At 46.4% G+C, this 24,388-nt stretch overlaps 1 protein-coding gene across 12 annotated transcripts in view; it reads right to left on the minus strand.

Moving 5' to 3' along the window:
- PTPRT (protein tyrosine phosphatase receptor type T) overlaps positions 1-24,388 on the minus strand; it is a 1,155,533-nt gene that overhangs the window by 187,251 nt on the left and 943,894 nt on the right. For 6 of the 12 annotated variants that reach the window (XM_059893058.1, XM_025001259.2, XM_025001254.2 and 3 more), the window contains exon 14: positions 11,327-11,383. The exons of the other annotated variants lie outside the window; for them this stretch is intronic. In XM_059893058.1, coding sequence (XP_059749041.1) covers positions 11,327-11,383 — 57 coding nt within the window. The remainder of the gene's footprint in view (positions 1-11,326; positions 11,384-24,388) is intronic. 12 annotated transcript variants of the gene reach the window in all.

Here is a 24,388-nt window from a genome sequence, read left to right on the forward strand (position 1 = left end):
GAGGGGCACGATACAACCCATACTCTGTATCAAGCTGAGTCACGTTACAAGCAGCCTGGGAAGGAGAGGGCAGGCTTAACATTTCAGGAAGTAAAATCAAACACGAATGGGCTCAGGGTTACAAGGAGAGCGTGTAGGAAGAGGGATGGGAGACTCCTGTTTGGTCATGGGCTGAGTGGAACAGGAGGCTTATAGAAGGACAGGATGTCCTGGCTTTTTATTTTTTAATATTTATTCATCTATTTGGTTGCACTAGTTACAGCACTTGGGATCTTTGGTCTTCACTGGGGTATGCGGGATCTTTAGCACTTGGGATCTTTGGTCTTCACTGGGGTATGCAGGATCTTTAGCACTTGGGATCTTTTGTCTTCACTGGGGTATGCGGGATCTTTAGCACTTGGGATCTTTGGTCTTCACTGGGGTATGCGGGATCTTTACCTGCAGCATATGAACTCTCAGATGCAGCATGTGGAATCTAGTTCCCTGACCGGGAATCAAGCCCAAGCCCCCTGCATTGGGAGTGTGGAGTCTTAGCCACTGGACCACCAGGGAGGTTTCAGTCCTGGCTTTGTCTGAACAGCACAGCAAGATGTACCAGGGGCCCAGGTGTCTCTAAGGCTCTTACTCAGAAACATAATCCAGTTCTTTCCAACTGATTTCAACCAAATTGATCCCTATGGGGTGACCACAGCACCCCATCCCAAAGGGGCAGCAAGAGGAAGGGAAGGCAAAGATCTGCCCAGCCAGGCAGTTCTGCCCAGATCATGTCTCTGGAACATTCAGCTTCCAGCACGTATCGGAGTGCCTGGAAAGGAGAGAAGGCTCGTGGGAGGAAGCGAGAAATCTATAGCAGGGATTAGTGGAACCATGAGCAGGATCAGAGAGAACACGCAGCACGGAATTCAGATTAGGCAACGCAGCTGAGTGAGGGTAATAAAACCAGCAGCAGGAGCCGCATCGATTGCTGAGATTCCAGCCAAATCCACCATGAACATGTTTTCTTTCTTCCAGCCTCTGCCCCTTGGCTTTTGAAAGCAGAAACACTGAATTGCTGTGTTCTGTACTAAGGCTGATCTATCCCCCTCCCCAAAGGACGGACAGAACAGCAGCTCTGCTATTAGCAGGAGGTAAGAGAGAGAAGAAGATGAGGCCCCGGATGCTGGCAGGGTCTGTTCTTGCTCACGCAGACACAGAGTCTGGGGACAGGTCTTTTTGTGATCTCCATGCTCCCTGCCCCCAGCCCGACCTCTCCTGGGTCAGCATCATGTGTGCCCAGGCTGGGTACTGAGCTCAGTGGGGCTGGCAGATCTGGGGAAGCCCTATTCAAAGACTCCAGAGAATCAGTCTCTAGGAAGCTTGGCAGATGAGGCTGTATGGAGTTCAAATGCTAGACTGAAAACCAGGGCTCAGTGACTCACAATAAACCTAATAAAATGGTAGATGGGGGTTTGAACCATCACAGGGTGGAGGCCGAGGGTGGGTCTGGCACACGCTCCTCTATCGATGTTAGCTACTTGCTCACATATGAGTCTACTCACACTTGGGGCCAGGTGAACAGGCACTGTACATGTGCTGGGCAGAGGGTAACAGAAAGCAAAGAACTCCAAGACAAGTGCTCGTAATGAGAATGTGCGCCCTCTCCTACAAGAATCCTCACTCGGGACCAAGGGTTCTGTACCTTCAACTCAGTGCTCACTGGTGGGGCCTGTCAACCGTCTTTTTTAGGTGCAGCCTCAGACAATGGGCACAATAAAGGACAGAAATGGTACGGACCTAACAGCAGCAGAAGATATTTTTTAAAATTTATTCAACTGGAGACTAATTACTTTACAATATTGTAGTGGTTTATGCCATACATCGACATGAATCAGCCATGGCTGTACCATGTGTTCCCCTTCCTGAACCCCCTCCCACCTCCCTCCTCATCCCATTCCTCAGGGTCAGTGCACCAGCCCTGAGCACCCTGTCTCATGCATCGAACCTGGACTGGTGATCTATTTCACATATGATAATATACATGATTCAATGCTATTCTCTCAAATCATCCCACCCTCGCCTTCTCCCACAGAGTCCAAAAGTCTGTTCTTTACATCTGTGTCTCTTTTGCTGTCTTGCATATAGGGTCATCGTTACCATCTTTCCAAATTCCATATATATGTGTTAATATACTATATTGGTGTTTTTCTTTCTGACTTACTTCACTCTGTATAATAGGTTCCAGTTTCATACACCTCATTAGAACTGATTCAAATGCATTCTTTTTATTCCATTGTATATGTACTACAGCTTTCTTATCCATTTGTCAATATTAAGAAGAGGTGGCAAGAATACACAGAAGAACTATACAAAAGCAATTTTCATGACCCAGATATCCTGGAACTATACAAAAACAATCTTCATGACCCAGATAACCACGATGGTGTGATCATGATGATCACACCACACAATGGTGTGTCTCACCTAGAGCCAGACATCCTGGAATGTGAAGTCAAGTGGGCCTTAGGAAGCATCATCACGAATAAAGCTAGTGGAGGTGATGGAATTCCAGTTGAGCTATTTCAAATCCTAAAAGATGATACTGTTCAAGTGCTACACTCAATATGCCAACAAATTTGGAAAACTCAGCAGTGGCCACAGGACTGTAAAAGGTCAGTTTTCATTCTAATCCCAAAGAAAGGCAATGCCAAAGAATGCTCAAACTACTGCACAATTGCACTCATCTCACATGCTAGTAAAGTAATACTCTAAATTCTCCAAGCCAGGCTTCAACAGTACATGAACCGTGAACTTCCAGATGTTCAAGCTGGTTTTAGAAAAGGCAGAGGAGACAGAGATCATATTTCCAACATCCATTGGATCATCGAAAAAGCAAGAGAGTTCCAGAAAAACATCTATTTCTGCTTTATTGACTACATCAAAGCCTTTGATGGTATGGATCACAACAAACTGTGGAAAATTCCTCAAGAGACGGGAATACTAGACCACCTGACCTGTCTCCTGAGAAATCTGTATGCAGGTCAAGAAACAACAGTTAGAACTGGACATGGAACAACGGACTGGTTCCAAATCAGGAAAGGAGTATGTCACAGCTGTATACTGTCACCCTACTTATTTAACTTATATGCAGAGTACATCATGTGAAATGCTGGGCTGGATGAAGCACAAGCTGGAATCAAGATTGCCGGGAGAAATATCAATAACCTCAGATATGCAGATGACACCACCGTTATGGCAGAAAGTGAAAAAGAACAAAAGAGCCTCTTGATGAAAGTGAAAATGTTGGCTTAAAACTCAACATTCAGAAAACTAAGATCATGATATCTGGTCCCATCAGTTCATGGCAAATAGATGAGGGAACAGTAGAAATAGTGACAGACTTTATTTTCTTGGGCTCCAAAATCACTGCAGATGGTGACTGCAGCCATGAAATTAAAAGATGCTTGCTCCTTGGAAGAAAAGCTATGACCAACCTAGACATCATACTAAAAAGCAGAGATATTACTTTACCAACAAAGGTCCATCTAGTCAAAGGTATGGTTTTTCCAGTAATCATGTATGGATGTGAGAGTTGGACTATAAAGAAAGCTGAGTGCCAAAAAATGGATGCTTTTGAACTGTGGTGTTGGAAAAGACTCTTGAGAGTCCCTTGGACTGCAAAGAGATCCAACCTGAATATTCACTGGAAGGACTGATGCTGAAACTCCAATACTTTGGCCACCTGATGCGAAGAACTGATTCATTGGAAAACACGCCGATGCTGGGAAAGATTGAAGGTGGGAGGAGAAGGGGACAACAGAAGATGAGATGGTTGGATGGCATCACTGATATGATGGACATGAGTTTGAGTAGGCTCCAGGAGTTGGTGATGGACAGGCAGGCCTGGTGTGCTGCAGTCCCATGGGGTAGCAAAGAGCCAGACACGACTGAGGGACTGAACTGAACTGAGATAATGGGATTCTGAGAAGGCTTTGCAGAGACCACATTGTCTGAACTTGACCCCAGAGGGTGAGTAAGGTAAACATCGGAGGAAGAGCACCCAGCAGAGTCCGATAAGGCAGGTTCTGCATATGTAACCAGTGTGAGTGGGGCACTGGCCACCAAAGAGGAAATAGAGCTGGCGATATAGGGAAGGGCAGCGCCTAGAGAGTGAAGGGCCTGTGATTCAGGCTAATTGTCCCCGAGCACAAAGGGAGCCTTGAGAGCATTTTAATCAGAATCAGACTTTTATAGTAATAACTTGGCTTCAGCGGAGCATACATTAGAAGGGACTAGTGTGACGATAGGAAGGCCAGTTTGGAATCTGTTACACTATCTGATCAAGGCTTCGTGAATCTCAAGCATGAGGGCAGCAGTGAAGGACAGGGAGAGATTCAAGAGAGATTTCAGAGATAATACGGGACAGATCTGATGACTAACTGCATATTGAAGACAGGGAGAGAGAGGTCAAGGTGATGCTGAGTTTCTGAATCTGAATTTAGTGGCAGTTTGCATAGCAGACTGGAGACTGACTGCTCCTTGGTCTAAGAAGTACATCCCCAGAGAGAAAAGGCGTGGTGAGAGCCTGTCTTATTTGCTCCTTGCTTGGATGCTTGTCTTGTAGGAAGCAAAGACATTCGCCTGCTACAGAAGGACACCCCACAGGAGATGGGGCACTCCAGCAAGACGCCTTCCTGGTCTGCATTGTCTACCGATTCCATTGGGAGATGGATAACAGAAGCTGGTACCAAGAGCCTGGTGTCCGTCAGGCCGTGAACATCTACCAGACTGACAATGGTGACAGTCTGGCGCACCTGACTGAGTACTAGACTCCGTCCCTGCTCCGCAGAGTCTGCCTGCTGCCCCTGGAGCAGCCAAATGGAAGAATGGAGGTGGTTCTGCAGTGACCACCTGGCTCCTGATCGTCACCTGCCTCCCTGATCTCCAGCTGTGGTCTCTGCCCTTATTCTGCAGGTGCAGCCCTGGATGGCTGCCTGGGTGAGGGGGCTTCAGGATTATGCTGCCCTACTCTCCATCCCGCTCTTGTCTTGGGCCATCTCTGCGACTGGGGCTGCTGTGCTCCCAGCTTTATGTCCCAATTCCCCAATAAGCCCTGGCTTGTGAATCCTGCTGAGCACTCCTGGTGCTCAGATAGGTTCTTACTTCCCACCTCATTTCCCATGAGCCACTGTTCTGGCCCAGCCACCTGCCTGAATGTCACCACTGGCGAGCTTGCCTCTTCTCTGGACTTCAGTTTTCTCATCTTAAAATGCGTTTAGAATAATAATCACAGCACAAGTCTACATACTTCAGGTGTATTTCTCAAGTACTCCTCTCAACAACTAGTAATTATTGGTATCCTCAGTTTGCAGACAAGGAAATGGGCACACGTGAGCTGAGGCTCAAAGTCCCACAGCTAGTTTTGGAGGCACAGTCCTGGATCATGGTAATTCTCAGTTCCTGGCACATAATGAAAGAAAAAGTGAAAGTTGTTCAGTCATGTCTGACTCTTTGCAACCCCATGGACTATACAGTTCAGGGAATTCTCCAGGCCAGAATACCGAGTGTGTAGCTGGTCCCTTCTCCAGGGGATCTTAAATTCCAGGGCTTGAACCCAGGTCTCCCGCATTGCAGGCAGATTCTTTACCAGCTGAGCCACCAGGAAAGCCAGGGCACATAATAGGTGCTCACTAATATTGGCCACTGGCATAAAGCATAGTGGGTAAGATTACAGACTTTCCTGGATTCAGATCCTGTTTCATCACTTCTGAGCTGTGTGATTTTCGATCACCAGAGTCTCAGTTTCCTTATCTACCAAATGAGAATGACAACGGTACCCTAAACGGCAGAGCTGTTGAGAAGATTCAGGACATTAATAATATGAAGCCCTCAGTGCCTTCCATGGAAGGTAAGAGGTATGTAACACATGCTTGCTGTTGTATTGTTCTTTTCATCGTCATGGAAACCCCTGGTGCTACTGTCCCCCAAAGCTGCCACCTCCTTCCAGCCCGCCTGGCAGACTGCGCTCCTACTGCCTGTCTTCCACCTCTCTCTGCCAGGCATAGCTGCCATCTTGGTGGGTTTACAGGTTTAAGCCTTTTCTGGAGAGGTCCTCCCGCCTCTGGCTCCTGTTCTCACTCCATCCATCCATACCTGCCAGACGACACAACCTCTCTGGGAGGGTCCCTCACTCCCCAGGATGTCCAAGCCTGCCAGGGGCACAAGGCATCCTGCTGGGTCTTCCCTAAGTCTGCTAGGCTGCTTCCCCATCTGCTCTCAGCCACACAGTCTTGCCCCAAAGGCTCAAACTCTTTCTATCTGGATGCAAGATTTACAAGACATCCTGGGGAAGTTGCTTTAGAGGCGGTTAGCTGCAAAGCAGTCTCAGAGAGAGTATTATGGCCCAAATCCTGTCGCTGCGGCAAGGCCCTGATATAAAGAGTTGCCAGAGAGCTCAAATCCAGTGTTCTTGGATAACCTGAAGGGAAGGGATGGGGTGGGAGCTTCACGAGGGCGGGGAGATACGTGTACCTATGGCGGATTCATGTTGATATATGGCAGAAACCAACACAATATTGTAAAGCAATTATTGTCCTTTTTTTCTTTTTTTTAAAGGATTGCCAGGGAGATAACAATAGAGTTTGAACATGAAGTACAAAGGTAGAAACGAAAGGATGGAGTTGTGCCTGCCAGCCTCTCAAGCCAGGAGCCCTGCTGGAAATGAATTCACTTTCTCTGCTGACCCTGGCCAAGACTGAGCCTGGCGGTGCACGGGCTCATCCTTATTACTTCACAGATGAGGAAACTAAGGCTCTTAAAGGCTGAATGATTTGCCAGAGTTCCCTAGTTTTTTACACAAGGGCTTGTCCCAAAGCCCTTCTCCCTGGGGACAAAGGAGAAGGGCTCGGCATGGGCAAGACAGTGAATCTGGGTCAGCCCAAGGGGTTAAGACCAGCTCAGGGTTGCCTGGCTGACCTTCAGAGCATCGACTCTAAGCTTCAGTCTGGGTGCTGCTAGCTTCCTACTGGGCTCAGTTCGCTGAGTGCAGCCTGGAGGCCTGGCTGAGCAGGGGCAGGGACCGGGGAAGCACTCTCTCAGCGATAGTGGGTTAGTCGTTTAGGTGAAATGTTAAATAGCTAGTCACTTTTCCACTGCAGTCCCAAGTTATCCCACTTCAGAAAAACACCAAACTCTAATCGCAGAAGTTTTACTTTATTTTTTTCAGTGGAAGCATCCCTGGCCTCTACCCACGGGCTGGGCTTCCCAGGTGATGTAGTGGTAAAGAACCCGCCTGCCAATGCAAGAGACATGAGAGACATGGGTTTGATCCCTAGGTCGGGAAGATCCCCTGGAGGGGAGCATGGCAACCCATTCCAGTATTCTTGCCTGGAGAATCCCATGGACCGAGGAGACTGGCGGGCTACAGTCCATGGGGTCTCAGAGGTTTTACCTTGTATTTTTCAATGGACACATCCCTGGCCTCTACCCACCAGATGCCAGTAAGCCCTCACACCCAGTGGTGACAACCAAATACATTTCCAGATATTGTCAAATGTCTCCTGGGGGCGGGGTGTCAAAAGAACTGAACATTTACTGAGCCTCGACTTCTGTGCACCAACGACGGTCCAAGGAGGGTCAAGACGTTTTGTTGGATTATTTGTGTAAAGTTTTAAAACCTGAAGTACAGTTGATTTACAATGCTGTGTTAGTTTTTGCTGTACAGCAAACCATTCAGATTTATATATTCTTTTCCAGACTCTTTTCCATTATAGTTTTTTACAAGATTCTGAATATAGTTCCCTGTGCTAGATAGTAGGATCTTGTTGTTGTTTGTCTGTTTTATATACAGTAGTTTGTATCTGCTAATCCCAAACTCCTAATTACCTCTACATCTGTGCTGCCCACGATGACAGCCACTGAGCCACACATGGTTATGGAGCACTTGAAATGTGTCTAGGATGATAGAGGAACTGAATTTTAAAATTTGTCTCCATGAATTTAAATTTTAACACTGGAACACTGTAAAGTATGTTTACTTGTTAAACACAATGTTTATCTTTTTAGGATTAGATTTCATTTTTAACTGCTTAAAGTTTAGCATCTGAATTGCAAAGTGCAGTAAGTGTAAAATTCACACCAGATTTCAAAGGCTTAGTGCTAAAAAAAAAAAAAGTAACATATCTTTTATTAATAATTTTAAAATATTGATTACATGTTAAAATGATAATACTTTGTAGACACTGGGTTAGTTAAAATACATTAAAGTGAATGTCACCTGTTAATTTTTACTTTAACAAATAATTTTAATTTTTTAATAGGCTATGTTATTTATTTAGGTCATGCCCTGAGGCATATGGGATCTTAGTTCCCTGACTAGGGATTGAACCTGTGTCCCCTGCAGTGGAAGTGTGGTCTTAACCACTGGATCCCTAGGGAAGTCCCCATTTTTTACTTTTTAAAAATCTGACTCTAGAAAATTTCAAAGTACATATGTAACTGAGATCTGCATCTCTTGAACACAGTGTAATTCTGGAGGTTTTCAACAGGAGGGTGCTTTTGTCCCCAGGGGATATTTGATTGTGTCTGGCAATAAACTTGGTTGTGCTACTTGGGTAATCAAGTGCTCCTGGCATCTAATGAGTAGAGACCAGGGATTTGCTAAACATCCTACAATGCACAGAACAGCCTCCCACAACCAAGAACTACCTTTCCCCAAATGTCGCTAGTGCTGAGGTTGAGAAACCCTACCCTAGAGCGTGAATCCCTTGAAGCAAAGACCAGTAAGTTAGACCTGAAGAGCGAGTGGAAGCTGTCACACACAGTTCTCACCGTGAACTCTGGCCAGGGGTGTTGGTATCCCTGCTCTGCCCCATGAAGCAAATGGAGCCCAGAGAAGAACAATGCCCAGATCCCCGGGGCAGAAAGTGGCCGAGCTGAGCCCTGCACTCACTCTGAAGGCCAGCCTGTCTCCCACTCCACAAACAGGTGCCACAGACCTCTGAGCTGGTGCTGATGTGAAGAGGCTGCTTTTGTTTACAGTCTAACGTTCCCATCACTCAGACCTGGTCGGTTATTATTCACATCAGCCGTTATTGCTACCAGGGGATGAGCATTAACAAAAACTCCCTTTGAAAGGGACAGCCTGCTCCAAGAGAAACACTCTTGGACACCTCACCCATCAAATGAAACCGAGAAAGGCATGGAAATAAATGGAAAGCAATGAAATAAACCTGTCAGAGAGGGAGCATTCAGATGTCTCAGGAGGCAAGAGGTAAAACAAATGTGCCTGATACGGGGTTGGCGCTGTTTAAAGAAAACATTACGGGACTGCTGACTTGAAAAGGGCCCGGAGAACAATGGCCCGGCAGAAAGGGAGCTGCCCGCATGCCCGGGAGAAGTGCTGTTTCGTGGTAAGTTGGGTGTGGGCACGTGGTAGGAGCCACTCTCCTTTCACTAGCACCAGGCATCTGTCCGCAACTGCCACCTCCCTCAGGGCAAGAGTGAGACTCGCCAAAAACAGGATGTGAGAGGGGACTGACATTTGACGAAGGCCGAGAGAGCAGGGCACTCTGGAGAGTCACCGAACGTAATCTTGAATGTGACTCTGCAGGAGGTATGACAATCGGTTTTGCAAGTTAAACAAGGCTGTGCAACTGGCTTAAGGTCACATAACTAGGGAGTGGCTGAGATGACATTCTGGGGGTGTTGATGGTGACACATTGGGCTGTGGGTTGATGGCAGACACAGAGGTGGGGACAGGAGTTGGCTGTCATGAGTGCGGTGGAGGCTCTGCCCAGATCTCTTTTCCTGGGCTGGTGCACCAATCCCCAGCTGCTTAAGATGGAGGTGCTGGCTGCTAAGGTACCCCCTTCCCTGCAGACTGCCATCAGGCCAAGGGAAGTCGCCCCCCAACCCCCACCAGGACACAGACAGTGGCTGACTGACAGCAGCACAGATGCTGGCCCCTGCCATGGAGTAGGGGCACCCCTGTGATACAGTCCACACTCCAGAGCCCCTGTGGGCTCAGCTGACACAGCCTCCACATCCTCCGTTGGCTTCTTGCCCTGCCCTCACCTTCTTTCTTCTGAGAATACTCATCAATGACTAATCTGCACAAGAATCCCCCATCTTAGGCTCTGTCCAGGGAAACTCAGCCTAAGACAATCACCAACAGCAGAGTTTCTGAGCCTGGGAAGCGGGTAAACAGAAGTGGACCATGGGCTCCTGGATGGCTGGATTCTTGTCATCTCTGCCTCATATATTCCCCTTCCCACCATGACAAACTGACCAGCCAGGGACTAGTAGAGAGGAAGCCACTGTCTTGGCAACAACTTGGAGAGAGGTGCCAGGTAAAAGATCTGAAATCTCCAAAGAAACCTTGGTCGACCAGACAGCGCCCCCGCAGTAGAGATCTCTCTGTTGGGAGGGTCTCTTCTGTGTCTGGGGCCCCATGATGGGCAGTAGCCTCTGATAGGCTCTGCATCATGATCTCTGAAGAGTTCATATGAAATGAGAGTGAACTATCATGAGTTAGAGGGAAAAGGCTGGTATTTACTTCAAACAAATATCTACTCTAGACTGGGGTGTTCCCATAGCGGCCTTTTTCACATTTACTATCTTATTTTTTCTCAGGATACAGTTCCAGAAGCCTGTGTGTGCAAACTCTATAAGAAAATGGTGCTCCCCAAAACGGAAGCATTATTATTCTAACTTAACAGATAGGAGGGGTGGGACTCATCATACTCAAGTGACTTGTCCAGGACAAATAGCAGACAGGGAGTCATAGCCAGATCTATTCATTTCCTAAGCACAGACATGTTAAGCCAATTCTCCCCCAACCTCAGATCATAGCTCATTATCTCTTCTCCTGGGAATCATCCCCCAAACTTGAGGTGTACTTGTTGGTTTATTTTGAATACCACACGGCTCTTCTTTGTAGCAAGACTCACACTTGCCACTGTATACGCATTTGTGTAGTTTTTTTTTTTTTTTTTGTGGTGGGGGGGGGGATTAATGGTTCTTTCCCCTCCCGCAAAGGCACAGGAATATGCTTTCTTTTGTTCACCACTGAATACCTCAATGCCTAGAACAGTGCCTGGCACACAGTAGGTACTTTGTAAGCATTAGTAGAATGGGTGAATGGATGAGTTAGATAGATGGATGGACGGATGGATGGAGGTAGGGATGGAAGGGTGGGGAGGGGGCAGGGGGATGGCTGGGTGGGTAGACGCATGGGTTGGGTGGATGGGCTGCCAGTTCCTCTCTGGTGCACCTAGCTTGGAGGGACCATTGAGCATGGGCTGCTCTTTACTCCCTTTCCCCCTCCCCAGCCCAGGGCTCTGGTGATCACCTGTGGTGAGGAGGCAGAGTGGAGTCCCCGGGGTCACCTGGGCGCTGCCCATTGGTGCTGACCACAAGGAAGCCAGTCCCCAGGCAGCATGCAGAAGAGAAGGAGAGAAAGAAACACACATGAACACGTGCGGCACGGTGAGCAAAACTGTAATTCTTGTGGCTCTGAAGAGCTCACACTAAACAGCAAAAGAACATCATGATCTAACAAAACAGGGCCTGAAATAGATCTTTAGAAATGAAACAAGGATACGAGTCCCCATTTGTCAAGCACCCACAACATGCCAGGGACTCTGCCAGGTACCTCACATACAATGTTTCTAAGACTTAGAACAACCCAGAAAGGTCAGCGTTATTATAAATGTGCCATCACCTTTCCACCCAGACACCTTCTCCCCACCTTCTCAGTAAACGGTGCCACTACCCATGTGGCTATGCCGTCTACAAACCTGGGGTCATCCTTTCTCTCTCTTTCTACTGACCTCCAACTTCTGATCACTTGGCAACCTTATTAACTTTACTCTAGAAAAGGTTTTGAAGTTTTCCCCTTGCCACCAATTCAAGCCAGGCTCCTGTTTCACTTGGGTTACTGAAGCAGCCCCCCTGCTGGACTTCCTGCCTCCAGTCCTGTTTCCTTTCAGACTATTCTCCATCTTTCAGCTGAAATGCACCAGTGACCCTGTTGTGCTCCAGGTAAACCTCAAATCCCTTAACCCAGTTCCTGCCCCTCCAGGCTCTCCCCACTCCCACTCAAGCACAGTAAACTCTGCCTCAAACACAGTAAACTCCTTTTCATCATCAACCGTGCCCCCTGCCCCACCTTCTTGTCAGGAGGCCTTACCTAGGAGGCTCACTTGGTGTGGAAATACCCACTTCCTGCCTCTTCACCTGGATGAAGACTGTTCATCCTCCAAGTGTCAGCTCAGAACTCCTCTCTGGGAGTCTCACTGTACAAGGGTCAGAAGCCCCTCCTCTGTCTCCCCTAACACCCTGGTTGTCCCTTCTCCAAGCAATAGCCTCGCTGTACTTTAAGTGGCTGCCTCCCCTGCAATTCTGAGTCTCCTGCAATTCTGAAGGCAGTCACTGGCTCATTTCTAGTGTCCTGATGTGACTTTGCACTGGAGCTAGCACATAGTAGGCACTCAGTGACTATGTCGAATAAATGAATGGAGGAAGGAAGGATCGATCAGACAGTTGATATAACTTGCTGAAGGTCACAGGACTCTGAACTGGCAGAGGCAGTACTCTGGTTTGTATGACTTTAATGTTTTGTCCTTTCAAATTCACTTTTTGCTTCTCTAAAGAATATGCTACAAAAAGGAAGAAGGTGTCCTACGCTTGGTCAAAGGCTGCACATATTTCTCTAGTGATCCATCAACAAGACTGTATAAAGTTCTTACGCAAAATGGAGAGAGGGGCAGGACATCCCAGACCGACTGATAAACAGGAAATACATAACTTCACAAATCTGCACAAATGGCAAACTTTACCAACAACTGTGAAATACTACAAAATATAACCACCAGTCAACAGAAATGATAATATATGTATACCTATAGCTGATTCACTTTGTGGTACAGCAGAAACTAATCCCACATGGTAGAGCAACTATATTCCAGTAAAAATTAAAAAAATAAAATAGTAATCAGGATATCCCTCCCTCAAAGGTTTGGGAAACTTCACCATTCTCAAACCATATTCTAAGTCCAAATTCAGAAAACGAAAGCTGGTAGGCCAAATCTGGCCACCCACTGTTTTCTGTGTATCCAATGGCTAAGAATAGTTTTTACATTTTTTAATGGCCGGGGTGGGGGATGGGAAATAAAAGAGGAGCAATGTATTATGACACATGAAAGTTACATAGAAATGAAATCTCAGTGTCTATAAATAAAGTTTTATTGGAACACGGCCATGCTCATTTTACATGTATTATCTATGGCTGCTTTTGTGCCACCATGACAAAGATGAGTAGTGTGACAGGGACCATATGGCCTGAAAAACTGAATGTAATTATCCAGCCTTTTACAAAAAAGTTTGCCAACTCCTGTTTTAAGTGGATATTTTTATTACATTCCCCCCCCACAACCTTCTGAGGTGGGTAAGACAAAGACTGTTGGCCTGACGTCAGAAAAAGAAACAGAAGGCTGAGAGAAAAGGTGATTCACACGCTCCTCTCTGGCCTCTCCGAGCAGCTTCCTACCCGTTCTTCCCTGTATCTATTCTTGTCTTTGCCTCAGTCTCCCTTTTCTGACCCATTATCTAAGCCGTAATAGGGTGGCCTTTGTGACAAAGGCAGCCCTCTAAGCTCCACCCAGAGCTCCCACTATCTCGAGACAATCACAGTTCCGCGATACGCCATGGGGCTGATGCAGAGTCCTCGATGTCCTGGCCGTGCTCAGCCCTCTAGCCCCCACTCTCACCGCTCCCAGCCTCCTCTGTTCACACTGGCATTCTAGCCATGGTTCCTTTGCCTCATCCCATTCAAGCTCAATGGCTACCTCTCTCACCACTAGTCATCTGCATGTACCACTTGCTCAGCTCAGAAGGCTTCCATGTCTCACTGCTAGCCTTGTTCCATACGATAACTGCTACTCCTATTTCAAAGCTTCGTCTCAGTGACTACCTACCTGGGAACCCACACCCTACACTGCCTTATATTTCTCTTCTCTTCTGTTTCTTCTTCTCTTATGTGCTTCCACCACGTCCTGGTTTTACCTTCACCATAGCCCTTATCTTGGTGGATTGACAGAGTTACTACTGGTTGGCTCTCCCACTAGTTACTACTTGTTGAGTGCTTGTTATTAGCCAGGCATGGCTCTGATGCACTAAGTCCATTAGCTCATTAAATTCTTAATTAGACCAATGAAGTTAGTGGTGTTACTGTGATTATTTCATAGATGGGGAAACCGAGACACGCAGCAGTTAAGTACCTTTTCCAGTCTAGAGTCAAAGACTGTTCAAATCTCAAGTTCTTAACCTCTATGGGATGAGGGACCACATATCAATATTAAGTGGCACTCAAAACTAAATGGATAAATGATATTCTAGCTTCAGTTCAGTTCAGTTCAGTCGCTCAGTCATGTCTGACTGTTTGCAACCCTATGAACTGCAGCACGCCAGGCCTCCCTGTCCATCACCTACTCTTGGAGTCCACCCAAACCCATGACTATCGAGTTGGTGATGCCATCCAACCATCTCATCCTCTGTCATCCCCTTCTCCTCCTGCCCTCAATCTTTCCCAGCATCAGGGTCTTTTCAAATGAGTCAGCTCTTTGCATCAGGTGGCCAAAGTATTGGAGTTCCAGCTTCAACATCAGTCCTTCCAATGAACACCCAGGACTGGTCTCCTTTAGGATGGACTGGTTAGATCTCCTTGCAGTCCAAGGGACTCAAAAGACTTCTGCAATACCACAGTTCAAAAGCATCAATTCTTCTGTGCTCAGCTTTCTTTATAGTCCACCTCTCACATCCATACATGACCACTGGAAAAACCACAGCCTTGACTACATGGACCTTTGGTGGCAAAGCAATATCTCTGCTTTTTAATATGCTGTCTAGGTTGGTCATAACTTTCCTTCCAAGGAGTAAGTGTGTTTTAATTTCATGGCTGCAATCACCATCTGCAGTGATTTTGGAGCCCAAAAACATAAAGTCAGCCACTGTTTCCCCATCTATTTGCCATGAAGTGATGGGACCGAATGCCATGATCTTAGTTTTCTGAATGTTGAGCTTTAAGCCAACTTTTTCACTCTCCTCTTTCACTTTCATCAAGAGGCTCTTTAGTTCTTCTTCACTTTCTGCCATAAGGATGGTGTCATCTGCGTATCTGAAGTTGTTGATATTTCTCCCAGCAATCTTGATTCCAACCTGTGCTTCTTCCAACCCAGCGTTTTTCATGATGTATTCTGCATATAAGTTAAATAATGCTATGGTAAGTCACTTAAGTCGTGTCCAACTCTGTGCGACCCCATAGATGGCAGCCCACCGGGCTCCCCCGTGCCTGGGATTCTCCAGGCAGGAACACTGGAGTGGGCTGCCATTTCCTTCTCCAATGCATGAAAGTGAAAAGTGAAAGTGAAGTTGCTCAGTCGTGTCTGACTCTTAGCAACCCCATGGACTGCAGCCTAATAGGTTCCTCCGTCCATGGGATTTTCCAAGCAAGAGTACTGGAGTGGGGTGCCATTGCCTTCTCTGATAAGTTGAATAAGCAGGGTGACAATATACAGCCGTGACATACTCCTTTCCTGATTTGGAACCAGTCCGTTGTTCCATGTCCAGTTCTAACTGTTGCTTCCTGACCTGCATACAGATTTGTCAGGAGGCAGGTCAGGTGGTCTAGTATTCCCATCTCTTCCAGAATTTTCCACAGTTTATTGTGATCCACAGAGTCAAAGGCTTTGGTATAGTCAATAAAGCAGAAATAGATGTTTTTCTGGAACTCTCTTGCTTTTTTGATGATCCAGTGGATGTTGGCAATTTGGTCTCTGGTTCCTCTGCCTTTTCTAAAACCCACTTGAACATCTGGAATTTCACGGTTCATGTATTGCTGAAGCCTGGTTTGGAGAATTTTAAGCATTACTTTACTAGCGTGTGAGATGAGTGCAATTGTGTGGTAGTTTGAGTATTCTTTGGCATTGCCTTTCTTTGGGATTGGAATGAAAACTGACCTTTTCCAGTCCTGTGGCCACTGCCGAGCTGTCCAAATTTGCTGGTATATTGAGTGTAGCACTTTCACAGCATCATCTTTCAGGATTTGAAATAGCTCAACTGGGATTCCATCACCTCCACTAGCTTTATTTGTGATGATGCTTCCTAAGGCCCACTTGACTTCACACTCCACGATGTCTGCCTCTAGGTGAGTGTATTTTTCATTTACTAGCTGTGTCACTTGGAAATCATACACATTTCTCAGTTTCAATATTTTTACCTATAAAATGGGGGTGAAAAAAATATTGTATTTGGTCAAAAAGTTTGTTCAGGTTTTCTGTACAATGTTATGGAAAAACTTGAACAAACTTTTCAGCTAATCCAAGATCTCATTAAGTTCTTTCAAGGATTAAGTGAAAACAGTTAAAGCCTTAGTTTGGTTGGCAGACCCAGAGGAACCTCCCTACCCTATGATCCAAGGCTATAACTGCCTAGTGGGAATGCTCAGGCTTCCCTGGTGGCTCGGAGGGTAAAGCATCTGCCTGCAATGCAGGAGACCCGGGTTCAATCTCTGGGTCGGGAAGATCCCCTGGAGAAGGAAATGGCAACCCACTCCAGTATCCTTGCCTGGAGAATCTCATGGCCAGAGGAGCCTTGTGGGCTACAGTCCATCGAGTTGCAAAGAGTTGGACACAACTGAGTGACTTCACTTTCACTTTTTAGTGGGAATGCACAGCTACAAGGGGTAGGAACAGAAGTATATCTGGATACTGGGATGGGACAAGGTTTTCCCAGTGGGTGGAGTAGCAGAGGTGATGGATCATTGGTTGTGGCAGGACACAAAAGGAAGAACAATAGGAAAAGGAGTCATGTATTTAGCACTAGAGATAACTGGTATTTACTGGTGCTGCTCCATTTACCCTTAGGCATATGAAAGAATCTCAGTCACCATGAAAGTCGAAGAGACATGAGTCATTTCCAAGAGAGGTATTTAAGATCCAGGTTACCATCTCCATATTTTATTCTTCCCCCTCTGAGGCCACTAATACTCTAGATGACATGACAACAAAGAAACCTTTGTGGCATTAAGCTACTGAGATTAAGGTATTCAGTTGTTGTTGCAGCAAAGCCTAGCCTATCCTGACTAATCCAGCAGAACAAAAGACAGAAGTCCCTTGCTTTCTCCTCTATCATCTGGTCCCCCTACGGTATGGCATTTTTTCTGGAAGATTCACAAACCTTCTATCTTTACAGTTTCCAGGGCTTATTCATATGTACACATGCCGGCCATTAACAAAAACACTGAGACCATGTAAAGAAGGAGGAGGTCTGAATCCTGAGTGCCTCAGACTTCCTTTCTGATTATTTTGTCTTCTAAAGCAATGGATGTTGAGTGGAAAGAGATGCTGATGGGATAAAGATGGCACTGGAACAGATAAACTTGAAAATAAATTAATTTTTTGATTTATTAGCTTCAATACACTGTGGAAGTAAATAAAGTAGAGGGCTCCTCGAGGCACCTCACCTTCTGCTCCAGATCCCAGGACTTAGCTTGGATACCACTGAAAACAGGCCAAAGACCCACCATACCCTAAAGGTTCTACCATCAGCTATTACTGGAAAAGAGGCATGGGAAGTGTTTAACAAATAGGAGACAGAAGACCCTAACGGTGGCGATTAGAATCTCACCCAGTCTGTATTATGGACAGGATTCAAAATGGTGCCACAGAAATACCATGAGCTTTGGCATTACACCTGAGTGGCAATTCTGAGAGACCTTAAGTTCCTCACTTAATCCATTTGAGCTTACACAGCTTCATTCCTTAAGTCAGGATAATAATGATGACCACTATTCATTTAGTGTGTACTATATGACAAGATTTATTTACTTCTATCATTGCACTGCAGACTTGAGTGAACACACAGCCCTCTCTGACTTATATTTAACAGGTGGTTAATTTTTGCTAACACCCACAACAATCCATTGAAGAACCATCAGAGAAAGCTCTAATGGAACTTAATTCTTTTTTATTTCTAGTCCTCATCTCTAGCGTCGCCACATTTTCCCCCTTATTTGAGCACCCTGTGATTCTGAGTTCCCCCTGAAATTGCTGGGCCAATGACAAGAGGGGGAAAAGTGCCAGAGTCAAAGGTCAGCAAGTGCACGAGGGAAATCTTACACTCAGTCAATGCAAGAACATTATTGCTATGCAGGATCTGACCCCAGCACAATGGCCTGTAGATGAAGAGGTCAAGTGCTCAGAGCCAAGGCCCGCATCATTCCTGTCTGCTCTCAGTTTCCGCATTCTGAATCCAGCCTGAGTCTGTTTGATTCGTATGAGAAGCGACTATGGTTCAGGTTTTGGTTTTCCTTCTTGGGGAAGAGCAGAAAAAGGACATATGCTTAGTAGCTGGGTCTCCAGGTCTCAAAGAAGACCCAGAAGAAGGAAGAAAGGAAGCTCAAACTGGATCATCTATGATGTTCTTGACCTTTTATGCACATTATCCCAAGTAATCAGGGGGAAGAACTAATGATCTTAGGCCTAAAAGTGACTCCTGGAGGCTGTGACCTGTCCAAGGTCAAAGAGGTAAATTTTGGAGTGGGATTTGAATCCAGGTGTCTCTGATTCGGCATTATTTCAAGCAAGTTCTTGAGGAAGCTTTATATAAAATAGAACCTTCCATACAGAACTGGATCAACAGGGGTGGGGAGGGCAGGTCGTGGGTATTTCCTAGCTGATAGTAGACAATGCCTACTTCTTGTTTGGCTTCTCACATCACCTGTGGCAGGTTATTCTTGTAGCTAAAAAAGCCACGGACATATCACTCCCCTCGTGGGCCCCAGTCTTAGTATCTGTGAAATGAGGACATCTCACTGGAGAATGGCTATTTATTGTCCCTGCAGGGGCAAGAATCCATTAGGAAGATGGGAGAAAAGGCTGGATGAAATGTTCTACCTCAGGCTTAGGCATTATAAAAAGAAGCCACATTTACAAAAGACTATCACCCCCGCCTCCTGTTGCCCTGGGACAATAGTTTTAGTCCATCATCATCACCCCCACGAGGCAGAAAGGGACTATCTGTGACACTGGCCCCTTATCTCATGCTTCATTATCCTGGAGTTCGGCTTTCAGCACCTACTCTGAGGGGGTTGTTTTAATGGGATCGTTAGAGAGTGTTTACCAGATTAAAACTGTGACTTTCTTCTGCAAAAGCAACTCAGCAAATGGCTTTATGGGTTTCCGGATTTATTTTGTCTCAATGACTCGGCTCAGTTTGCAAATCAAATCAAAGCTGATTTTTCTAACTGCCACTTGGGCGCACCCAGCGGGAGTCTGCGGAGCCAGCTGCACTGCCTTGAAGGCTGGCGCCTGAGCGGGGAGAGAGGTTGCCTGCTGGCAGCCACAGAGGTTCCCATGGGAAGACAGCGGATAAGCAAGGGCTTGATGGAACCCAATCAGGGCAGGGGGAACAAGTCCGAGGAGGCCAAGTTTATTTTCTGGAAGGAGAAAAGGCAGATTCATGTGGCCCCCAAAGACTGAATGGAAGAAATAAGAGGGAGCCAGTTTGGACCCCTGATATTGAGGCTCCCTGGAACTGAAATGTCCAGTGGTGGGAAATACTCCCTGGGGGAGTAGTGAGGTGTCTGTCATGATAGGTATCCAAGCAGAGCCTGCTTGGTCTTTGCATTAGTGGGGGTTGTAGGTCATGCAGCTGACCCCTACCTCTACCACTGTTACTCCTATCTCCAGAGACTTGTGCAAGGGGTACCACCTCCTCCGGAGCTACCTAAGAGTCTTCCTGAGGGGAAGGAGAGGGTAAAGGAAGGAAATGCCAAGGACTGATTGTGATGGGGGAGGAGGCAGAAATTCTCACCTCAAAGCAGAACAACTTGGGAGAAATTTACACTCCACTGGGGATCTAGCCTAGACTTAACTGTCTGACAGCAGACTCTCACTGAGCCTTCTCCCTCTAGCTTTTACACATTTCCTCCAAGAGCCCTCCCTCAATACACCCCAGGCACCCAAAATCCTGCCTCAGGCTCTGCTTCTAGGGAATCTGCCTTAAGATGCTCCCATTCTTCATCTGCTCACTTAAAAATTCCTCTTCCCCACTACGGGCCGAACTCCTGCTCTTATTCCTCTCAATCTGCAGTCAAAGTTAGTAACAGCCGACCCCTGGCAGGAGTGGCCGAGAGGAGCTACCCCACATCCAAGGAGCGGCGGCTGCATGGGCGCAGGAGGGCCGAGAGGAGCTACTCCACATTCAAGGTCAGGAGGGGCGGCTGTGAGGAGATACCCCTCGTCAAGGTAAGGAGCAGCAGCTGCGCTTTGCTGGAGCAGCCGTAAAGAGATACCCCATGTCCAAGGTAAGAGAAACCCAAGTAAGATGGTAGGTGCTGTGAGAGGGCATCAGAGGGCAGACACACTGAAACCATATTCACAGAAAACTAGTCAATCTGATCACACGGACCACAGCCTTGTCTAACTCAATGAAACTAAGCCATGCCCGTGGGGCCACCCAAGACAGACAGGTCATGGTGGAGAGGTCTGACAGAATGTGGTCCACTGGGGAAGGGAATGGCAAACCATTTCAGTATTCTTGCCTTGAGAACCCCATGAACAGTGTGAAAAGGCAAAATGATGGGGTACTGAAAGAGGAACTCCCCAGGTCAGTAGGGGCCCAATATGCTACTGGAGATCAGTAGAGAAATAACTCCAGAAAGAATGAAGGGATGGAGCCAAAGCAAAAACAATACCCAGTTGTGGATGTGACTGGTGATAGAAGCAAGGTCCGATGCTGTAAAGAGCAATATCACATAGGAACCCGGAATGTCAGGTCCATGAATCAGGGAAAATTGGAAATGGTCAAATAGGACATGGCAAGAGTGACAGTCGACATTCTAGGAATCAGCAAACTAAAAAGGACTGGAGTGGGTGAATTTAACTCAGTTCACATCAGTCACTCAGTTGTGTCCGACTCTGCGACCCCATGAATCGCAGCATGCCAGGCCTCCCTGTGCATCACCATCTCCAAGAATTTAACTCAGATGATCATTATATCTACTACTGTGGGCAGGAATCCCTTAGGAGAAATGGAGTAGCTGTAATGGTCAACAAAAGAGTACAAATGCAGTACTGGATGCAATCTCAAAAATGACGGAATGATCTCTGTTCGTCTCCAAGTCAAACCATTCAATATCACAGTAATCCAAGTCTATGCCCTAACCAATAATGCTGAAGAAGCTGAAGTTGAACGGTTCTATGAAGACCTACAAGACCTTTTAGAACTAACACCCAAAAAAGATGTCCTTTTCATTATAGGGGACTGGAATGCAAAAGTAGGAAGTCAAGAAACTCCTGGACTAACAGGCGAATTTGGCCTTGGAATATGGAATGAAGCAGGGCAAAGGCTAGTAGAGTTTTGCCAAGAAAATGCACTGGTCATAACAAACACCCTCTTCCAACAGCACAAGAGAAGACTCTACACATGGACATCACCAGATGGTCAACACCGAAATCAGATTGATTATATTCTTTGCAGCCAAAGATAGAGAAGCTCTATACAGTCAGCAAAAACAAGACTGGGAGCTGACTGTGGCTCAGATCATGAACTCCTTATTGCCAAATTCAGACTTAAATTGAAGAAAGTAGGGAAACCACCAGACCATTCAGGTATGACCTAAATCAAATCCCTTATGATTATACAGTGGAAGTGAGAAATAGATTTAAGGGACTAGACCTGATAGATAGAGTGCTTGATGAACTATGGAATGAGGTTTGTGACACTGTACAGGAGACAGGGATCAAGACCATCCCCATGGAAAAGAAATGCAAAAAAGCAAAGTGGCTGTTTGTAAGGAGGCCTTACAAACAGCTGTGAAAAGAAGAGAAGTGAAAAGCAAAGGAGAAAAGGAAAGATATAAGCATCTGAATGCAGAGTTCCAAAGAATAGCAAGGAGAGACAAGAAGGCCTTCCTCAGCGATCAGTGCAAAGAAATAGAGGAAAACAACAGAATGGGAAAGACTAGGGATCTCCTCATGAAAATCAGAGATACCAAGGGAACATTTCATGCAAAGATGGGCTCGATAAAGGACAGAAATGGTATGGACTGAACAGAAGCAAAGATATTAACAAGAGGTGGCAAGAATACACAGAAGAACTGTACAAAAAAGATCTTCACGACCCAGATAATCATGATGGTGTGATCACTGACCTAGAGCCAGACATCCTGGAATGTGAAGTCAAGTGGGCCTTAGGAAGCATCACTATAAACAAAGCTAGCGGAGGTGATGGAATTCCAGTGGAGCTATTCCAAATCCTGAAAGATGATGCTGTGAAACTGCTGCACTCAATATGCCAGCAAATTTGGAAAACTCAGCAGTGGCCACAGGACTGGAAAAGGTTAGTTTCATTCCAATCCCAAAGAAAGGCAATGTCAAAGAATGCTCAAACTACCGCACAATTGTACTCATCTCACATGCTAGTAAAGTAATGCTCAAAATTCTCCAAGCCAGGCTTCAGCAATATGTGAACCGTGAACTTCCTGATGTTCAAGCTGGTTTTCGAAAAGGCAGAGGAACCAGAGATCAAATTGGCAACATCCGCTGGATCATGGAAAAAGCAACAGAGTTCCAGAAAAACATCTATTTCTGCTTTATTGACTACACCAAAGCCTTTGACTGTGTGGATCACAAGAAACTGTAGAAAATTCTTCAAGAGATGGGAATACCAGACCACCTGACCTGCCTCTTGAGAAATCTGTATGCAGGTCAGGAAGCAACAGTTAGAACTGGACATGGAACAACAGACTGGTTCCAAATAGGAAAAGGAGTATGTCAAGGCTGTATATTGTCACCTTGCTTATTTAACTTGTATGCAGAGTACATCATGAGAAATGCTGGACTGGAAGAAACACAAGCTGGAATCAAGATTGCTGGGAGAAATATCAATAACCTCAGAAATGCAGATGACACCACCCTTATGGCAGAAAGTGAAGAGGAACTAAAAAGCCTCTTGATGAGAGTGAAAGTGGAGAGTGAAAAAGTTGGCTTAAAGCTCAACATTCAGAAAATGAAGATCATGGCATTTGGTCCCATCACCTCATGGCAGATAGATGGGGAAACAGTGGAAACAGTGTCAGACTTCATTTTTTTGGGCTCCAAAATCACTGCAGACGCTGACTGCAGCCATGAAATTAAAAGACGCTTACTCCTTGGAAGGAAAGTTATGACCAACCTAGCTAGCATATTCAAAAGCAGAGACATTACTTTGCCAACAAAGGTCCGTCTAGTCAAGGCTATGGTTTTTCCAGTGGTCAAGTATGGATGTGAGAGTTGGACTGTGAAGAAGGCTGAGCACCGAAGAATTGATGCTTTTGAACTGTGGTGTTGGAGAAGATTCTTGAGAGTCCCTTGGACTGCAAGGAGATCCAACCAGTCCATTCTAAAGGAGATCAGTCCTGGGTGTTCATTGGAAGGACTGATGCTAAAGCTGAAACTCCAATACTTTGGCCACCTCATTCGAAGAGCTGACTCATTGGAAAAGACCCTGATGCTTGGAGGGATTGGGGGCAGGAGGAGAAGGGGACGACAGAGGATGAGATGGGTGGATGGCATCACCGACTCGATGGACATAAGTTTGAGTAAATTCTGGGAGCTGGTGATGGACAGGGAGCCTGGTGTGCTGCGATTCATGGGGTCACAAAGAGTTGGACATGACTGAGCAAAACTGAACTGAACTGCACTGAACCCCGTGCTGAGGAACAAGGTAAAGAAGAATGTGAATATGTGTACACAAGTTCTTCACCCCATCAGTGAAAAAGACTGCCTTCCAGGCTTTTGAGATGAATCTGTCTTAATCCTAGCATTAAATCTAGCAGCTCATACAAACTTCCACCCCAGCGTTCCTTAGCACCTTAAGCTGGAGGTTCTGCCCCAGCTCTATAAATAAATACTGACCCCTGGTGGTGTGTGGATCCACCCAACAGACTCTTTGTAAACACAGGGGACTTGGTTCTCCCAGGGAGTCTGGGCCAAGAGTGTGGTTCCTCTCACAATCATTCAGCTAGCTTCTCAAATGCCACCCTCGCGCTGGATATGACTCAGTTCCCAGGGGTGGCTGAGAAGGAGTGGGGACGGGACCGGGGGGCACAAAGTATCTCACATGCACCCACTCTAGAGGAGTAATCCCCAGGGCTGCCCCAGGGCTTTAGCTCTGCCGCTGCCTGTCCTCACTCAGTACACCTCACTTCTCTTTAGGGGCACTGATCACAGTCACAACCCCACCGCAGTCTCTCACAATCATTCACTTCATGTCTGCTTCCACACTAGACTGTGAGCCTCCTGAGGACAGGAAGCAAGACTGCTGGTTCACTGAAAATCCCCAGTTCCTTACAAGGTACCTGGCTCCCAGG

Source organism: Bos taurus, chromosome 13 (assembly GCF_002263795.3).
Source record: "Bos taurus isolate L1 Dominette 01449 registration number 42190680 breed Hereford chromosome 13, ARS-UCD2.0, whole genome shotgun sequence".
Lineage (NCBI taxonomy): Eukaryota > Metazoa > Chordata > Mammalia > Artiodactyla > Bovidae > Bos > Bos taurus.